Here is a 6,369-nt window from a genome sequence, read left to right as displayed (position 1 = left end):
GGGCGCTCCCCGGGGCGAGGGTTGAGCTCACATCTCACCCACAGCCTAGCAGGGCAGTGGGGGTGGCAGGGGAAAAGAGGCACGGTTGGACTTCGAACGAACCTGGGAGCTCAAAGCTTAAGGGGGATACACAGCAGAACTAGATCAGACCACAATAAGAGGGGCATTGCAAGGGATGGCTAGATTTAGAAACAAATCAGGCACTATGCTCCCAACCTTCCCCCCAGGCTGGGACACCCAGCAGAAGCAAAGAGGCAGGCAGCCACCCTCACTGCTATCCCTGGCACCAACCACATTTATTAAAAATTACTACTATATACGTAGAAAAGGAAAACACGAGGATGCTTTGTTGAGGGAAGTTTGTGTGCCAGTGCTCTAGAGCATATTGGTTTTAACCAGCTGAAACTATATGCAAGAAGAGTAGGTTAAGTTACATCACTTCCAGTTTTGTACAAGGCAGCTGAAAAAGTCACTTTACAGACACATAAATAGAAATCTCCATGTTCTTTGCAACACTTCATAGCTAGGTTTGATTAACCAAAAAATGCATTTTGAAATTCAAAGCACCACTGGGGGCCCTTCTGACTAAACAGCTATTGATCAACTATTTATACATTATTCCACAATATTCTACAGTGTACCTAGACAAAACAACTGTACACTATTTTTGGCCACCTCGATAAAGGTTAGGCTTTGGGGATGGAGGCTTTTTTCTTAATGCAAGTTCTAAACTAAGGAAAAAGTCAGATTCTTTCATTGTAACCCCATCACTAGCAACAAGACCTTTAAGTTAAAAACCTGCCTGGCAAGCAAGCCTTATTTTGGTCACCTTCTGATAAAGCAAGCCTTTGCTGAGCTAAATTCCAGCTCAGCCAACTGTGCTGCAGACAGGGATTGAAGAAGCCAGCTCAGTCTAAAGCAGAACATAGCATTTGTGCAGTTCCCTGTACCCAAACCCCCTTTTATGAGAGGGACAGGCAGGGAAGAAAATTAAATGTGGGACACTATCTCCCTATTTCCTCACTCAGGAGTGCATAGATTTGATCGGGCCTCTGAGCTGAGCCAAACAGTACACTTTAGTGTCTCCAATAAATAAACCACATAGTAAAAATCTAGGCTTCTGCTTACAGCTTCTGCATGTGTTTCTTCTAAAACAGGGGAAGAATTCTACCATAGGTCACTCTTTCCCTACTTTGTTACCTGCAGTAAATCAAAAAGCTTTGGCACCTTCTTTAGAATTGCACACAATTCAAGGTGGAAGGCAAGAGTCTTTTCTACCATTGTAATGCAAAAGAAAAACAAACCCAAGGCCACCCTGAAAAAAAACCAACCACCAATTTGGCCAATTGGAATAAAAGGATGCTTTAAGAACTAGTATAGAATGCATAGTAGCCCATGCCTTTTGAAGTGTCTTTGTTATAGTCCTCAGCATTAATGTCCTCACATTTCATAGTAGGGGAATTTTCATTGCTGGAAGTGCTAGGGGAGAGTCGCCTTCTCTTACAAGCACCAGTGTAGACTCCAGAATCATTTGAATCTAGAGACTTTATGGAAGGTGGAGTCTCTATCCAAGATGAGCCGAGTTCTTCTTTTACCTTCTCCTTGGAAAGCTGGTCTTCAGAGAAGCCTGGAGGACTTGTTCTGGAGGTCCAGGATAACCCTGTTGTCATTTTTCGCTGGTAAGATCCCCTGCTCCCCCAGCCTGCCATGGATGGAAATGTTGGGTCAGGGTAGTACCCCAAAGCATGGGATGTCTGAAGGGGAAGGGATTTAATGCTGTAAGGGAGCAAGGTGCTAGAAGAATACTCTGTCTCATAGGAGTTCATGTCCAACTTGTTGGCACTGGGCTGCTGTACGGGTGTAACAAACCACCGCTGAGGGCTGGCCACCTCTTCATTCTGCTGTGGGGAGAGCAAGCCATTTGCCTGAGGGACTGTTCTCTCACCATTGTAAAACCTGGCTGGGGGCAGGTTGTTGACAAACTGTTCTTGGAAGAATGGTTGCACACTGTAGCGGGCACCAGGGACAATCTGGTGGGATCTAGGAGAATCCGTGGGAGATGGAGTTAATCTGTCATTTTCTGAAGCTGTGTACATGCTACAACATAAAAGAGAAACACTGAGCATTGTTCTTTATGATTCCAGTATGACAGCAAAAGACAAGCACGAAGTTATTTATTACAGCTACATTTATCTGGATGGCTGTTCATTTTATGAACAGTTGCCTATCCAATTCAGTTGTTTGGTTTTCCTAGACCATATAAGATTTCTAGTATTACTGCTACAAGCATATACAAGCAAACACATTTTAAATGAGGTGCAGCAGCTTTCTCCCAGAAACAGTACTTGTAGATGTACAGACCCAGGTTTCCAAAGGCCATTTGATGCTAGGAAGCGAGCATCAAGCACCTTCACTACCAACAATTTTGAAAAGCTATGAAGATATACGGTACACTACTGCCAATCTGCAGGCCAAGATTCCTAGCAAAATTCAGAAGCCTGCCAGAAGACAGGTCATCAAGATAAAATAAGAAACTATTCAAACAGGCTATTGGTTTAGACATTTAACATTTTTGAAAACAGAAAAGTTAGCAAAGCTGCCAGAAGTAGTATTGTTACTCTTAACTCAAGTAGCATCTAAAGAAAAACTCTTCCTTGTGCATTTTGGGCCAGAATCATGCCTTACAGGCAGAGGCAATTGCAAGAGAAGACAGAAATATACTTACGAGTCATAGTTGTCTCTGAAGCCTTTTGCAAAGGGATTATGGTCGATTTTGAGCTGTGTAATCTAAAAGTGAAAGCAAAATATATTAAGACAAGATGTTGAATTCGAGACAAATGCATGCTTAATTGTCATTTTATATATCCATGCTTACATCAGTGTTTTGATACGCTGTAACTGCTATGAACTGTGTTTCAGGAAAAATAAATGTTTGAGTCTTTGAGGAATCATTCACATCTTCAACACCGTCTTCAGTCACTTCCACAATGTGAAGCCGAGGCTGGTACTTGTGTAGAGATTGCAGTACTATCATCTAAAAGGAACCACGGAAGACACAAGATCTTTAGACAAAGTAGGTCTAAGATTTTATAGCCTAACATTTTCTTCCAAGTTCTGAATTGGTAATTGAGTAATTTTAACTGTTACCGAGAGGAGATTATTCACAGCGTTTAGCCCCATTTAACTAGGTTACTAATATGCTAAAATCTGTGAATGAGGGAAATCAGGGACCATCAAGAACACTCCCACTTTTTGAGCAATTCCAGAGATAGATGTATTGGCTGAAACCAAAGAGATTCACACATCTATTTCTGATCATTCTAATTGTCCTAAGAAGCAAAAAAATAAAGCAAGATGTAGGATTCATTTCTAGAAGGGTACAACTCACAAGAGCAGCGATCTAGCAGCCCGATCAAATACTGTAAACCCCGGAAAGTCAGGTATCCCCAAGAGTCGCCAAGATCCCCTCCAGCCGGTCTCCCCCCTGCAGCCCATATACCTGTGCGTTGTTGTTGTTAGCACCTTTGTTGTTCGTTAGCTTCAGCTTCCCAAAAGAGATTTCCTGTCTCATCCAGTGAGCCCCGGTGTTGGGCGACTCGGGGTGCACGTACACCTTGTTGCCTGGGGAAAACAAGCCAAGACCGTAAAGCTCCGGCCGGGCACAGCCGCTGTTCTGAGCGCCTGGGCGGTAGAACCTCGGCTCCTCCAAAGCCGCTTCTCCCGCACAGCCTCACCCCACAGCGGCACGGAGCCTTTAAAAGCACAACTCTTCCCGCAGCAGGATTCCGGGATGGGGAAGAGCTTACAGAGAGGGGCGAAACGGGAGCCCTTTTGGTGAAGCTCACCCGTGGAGAACCAGCGCCTACCTTGCATGTTGTTGTCAGCTTTGCCGCAGGTAACCCACTTGCCCCCCTGGAAACGCCAGTGGTTGGGGTCCGCCAACACCACCTCCACAAAGACGTTATAGTGGGCCGTGGGGTTGAGGCCGGTGATATTAAAGCTCAGGAAAGGAAACATCCTCCTGGAGAGGAAAGGAAAAGCGCACGGCATGTGAGGTGGGCCGGGGAAAGGGAGCAAGCTTTGAGTGCAGCTGCAGGCGGCGGCGGAGTGCCCCAGCCTTATCGGCACCTAGGAGATCAGCACAAAGCCCAGCCGACCCCCAGGCATCCTCAGGCCGTAGGCATCTCCTCCCCAGGGGAACGGGCAAGCGCTCCCCAGCACAGATCACCAGCCATCCCCCCGTTTACGACCCACCCGCTGAGCACTTACCGGCCCTGCTTGGTGATGATCATCTCCGTCTGGTGCCGGTGGAACTTAAGCCAAAGGGGGCGGTTGCAGAGGAAAACCTGCGCCCGCAGCCCGGGGCCGGCGGCCGGCACCCCCAGCGCCCCAAGCCCGCCGCAGGAGCCCGACGCTGCCGAGTAAGGCCCGTACAGTGGTGTGCCGGCCGCCGGCTGCCCGTACTGATACCCGCTGCCTCCGCCGAATTGCGCCCGGCCGCCGGGAGGGCAGACGGTGCCGGCGAAACCGCCCGGAGACAATACCGAGCCGTAGGGGTAGCGCGGCCCTCCGGGCGGCTGGTAAACGGCGCCGTGCTGCGCCGCCGGCGGGTAGGGAAAGAGGGCGCAGGGCCCCCCTAGCTCGGCCCCGGGAGGCCCGGGAGACTGCAGGTAGTAGCGCTCGGGGCTGAGACTGTCCATGGGATAGCGGGGGCCGGCGGCGGCAGGGGGCAGCTCCTCCTCCCCGCAGGGGGTGGCCTTGCGGCCGTCCGGCTTCGGGGCTGCGAAGGGCGGCTCGCCCGCATCCGCCTCGCCCAGCATGGCGGTGGCCGATCCGAACTTCTTGGGCGTCTTGTCCATGTCGAGTCGTTGTGGCGAGCCCGGCCGGGGAGGGCCGCGGGACGCACCGCCTGCCCCGGTCCCAGCTCCAGTCCCACCGCCGCGCCCGCTGCCCTCCAGCGGGTAGAAGGGAGCTCCCGGCAGGGTCGCCGCTGCCGCCGCCAGCAGCGGCTCGCCCAGCTGCATCCTCGGTGGGCAGTCCGGTGAAGAGCACTCTATGATCCGGTACCGACACAGACCCTAACCCCGACCCGCGGCCGCGCAACACCGTGGCAGGGCTCCGCCGAGCCAATTTATACCGACGCGCCGGGCTTCTCGGACCGTCGGGGAGGGGCTTGCGCCGGGCTGTCTCCTTGCCGCCCTCCACCCCTGCCGGCCCATTGGCTGGGCTGTGTGACACTAATTTAATTAGACAGCTACTAATTGGAACAAGTCACCTGTGACTCTGTGTGTGCCCTCCCTCTGCGGCCCCTCTACCCGCGGCCGGCTACCGGAGGGGCTCCGGCCTGTTCCGCTCTGCTCGGAGAGAGGGCACCCGCCCGCACACCCCGCGGTGGCCGCAGCGGAGGGACCGAATTCCCTTCCCCCCAAAAAAAGACATCTCGCCGAGGTGGCACCGTCCTCCCGGGCGCGCAGCCGCTCGGAGGGGCACGGAGGGGGCAGAGGATCGAGACTGGGAGAGAGGGACAGGAGCGAAAGGGAAAATGGAGAGCAGAGCTGATGCCAGCACCGGCATATGACAGGGACGGAGGGCGGCGATGTGCCGGGACAGGGCGAGTGGCACTAGCTCCTGCCATCCCCTCGCCGATCAAACAGTTGTGCCCAGCAGCCGCCTTACCCCCTCTCCGCTTCCCGGGCATCATCGTTATGGTGGGGGGTTCACGTTCCACCTTATCGGGGACACTCTTGTGGGAAGCTGCGGGCTTGGGTCGCGTTTTCGGTTTTCAGGAACTCGGTAGTCGGTTTCTCGCAACCCGCGTTTCCTTTCGGCATCTCCCACCAGGAAGGCAGAATTGTAATTCAGGGCCAGATCTGTTTGGCGCTTTCTCTCAAAAGAGCCTTTTGCCCCAGAGGGTAAGAGGACAGCGCTCGATAAGGTGTAGGTGCCCGTGCGATTTTGAGGAGCGGACAGAGCCTTCCCGAACTATTTGCGGCTATCCGCAGCCCCTCGCCCTCCGCTCGCCGCCAGCCCCCCTCGCAGAGACCACGGCAAAAACCTGCCTCTTCCTCACGGCTAAATCTCGAACCAGGCTCGCCGGGCGGGCAGGATTTCGTTGTCTGAAGGAAGGACCGGGCCGGGCTGGAGCAGCTCCGCTGCCGGCCCCGCTCGCTCCCGCCGCACCGGGGCAACTGAAAGAAATCGTGGACAATTGACGGCGGCCGCCAGCGCCGGGGCAGGGGCGCAGGAGGAGGGGGCGGGACGCGGCTCTTGAGCCCTTTGGGTGCTAGCACGGTGGCGGTGGGTGTCTAAAGAGGCAGGGGACAGGCACCGGCGGCTCAGGGATTTTGGGGGCTCAGTTCCTACCCCCGA

General features: G+C 53.1%; 1 protein-coding gene across 2 annotated transcripts; it reads right to left on the bottom strand.

Moving 5' to 3' along the window:
• Positions 1-275: 275 nt before the first annotated feature.
• Positions 276-5,188, bottom strand: EOMES (eomesodermin). Of its 2 annotated transcripts, none has more exons than XM_061362648.1 (6): positions 4,270-5,188; positions 3,867-4,021; positions 3,500-3,621; positions 2,876-3,034; positions 2,726-2,787; positions 276-2,040 (listed from the first exon to the last, which is right to left on the bottom strand). In XM_061362648.1, the coding sequence occupies exons 1-6, from the start codon at positions 5,022-5,024 to the stop codon at positions 1,365-1,367; spliced, it is 1,929 nt and encodes a 642-aa protein (XP_061218632.1). In that variant the 5' UTR covers positions 5,025-5,188; the 3' UTR covers positions 276-1,364. The 2 variants fall into 2 exon arrangements, with proteins under 2 accessions (XP_061218632.1, XP_061218631.1); XM_061362647.1 differs by having other exon boundaries at positions 276-2,097; positions 4,270-5,183.
• Between the last annotated feature and the right edge of the window lie 1,181 nt (positions 5,189-6,369).

Source organism: Neopsephotus bourkii, unplaced genomic scaffold (assembly GCF_033783945.1).
Source record: "Neopsephotus bourkii isolate Nb327-2 ecotype Australia unplaced genomic scaffold, CSIRO-AGI_Nbou_v1 NB_1132, whole genome shotgun sequence".
Taxonomy (NCBI): Eukaryota; Metazoa; Chordata; class Aves; order Psittaciformes; family Psittacidae; genus Neopsephotus; species Neopsephotus bourkii.
Note: the sequence above shows the minus strand (reverse complement) of the source record. Positions and strands in the feature narration are given on the sequence as shown.

What these genes read in the sequence shown, in the direction of transcription:
- EOMES (XM_061362647.1), bottom strand. Translation starts at nt 5,024, where the DNA reads ATGCAGCTGGGCGAGCCGCTGCTGGCGGCGGCAGCGGCGACCCTGCCG. An exon ending in AGCTGACAACAACATGCAAG is followed by an intron (nt 3,622 to 3,866) that starts GTAGGCGCTGGT and finishes TGTTTTCCCCAG; the next exon opens with GCAACAAGGTGTACGTGCAC. An exon ending in CAGCGTATCAAAACACTGAT is followed by an intron (nt 2,788 to 2,875) that starts GTAAGCATGGAT and finishes TTTCACTTTTAG; the next exon opens with ATTACACAGCTCAAAATCGA.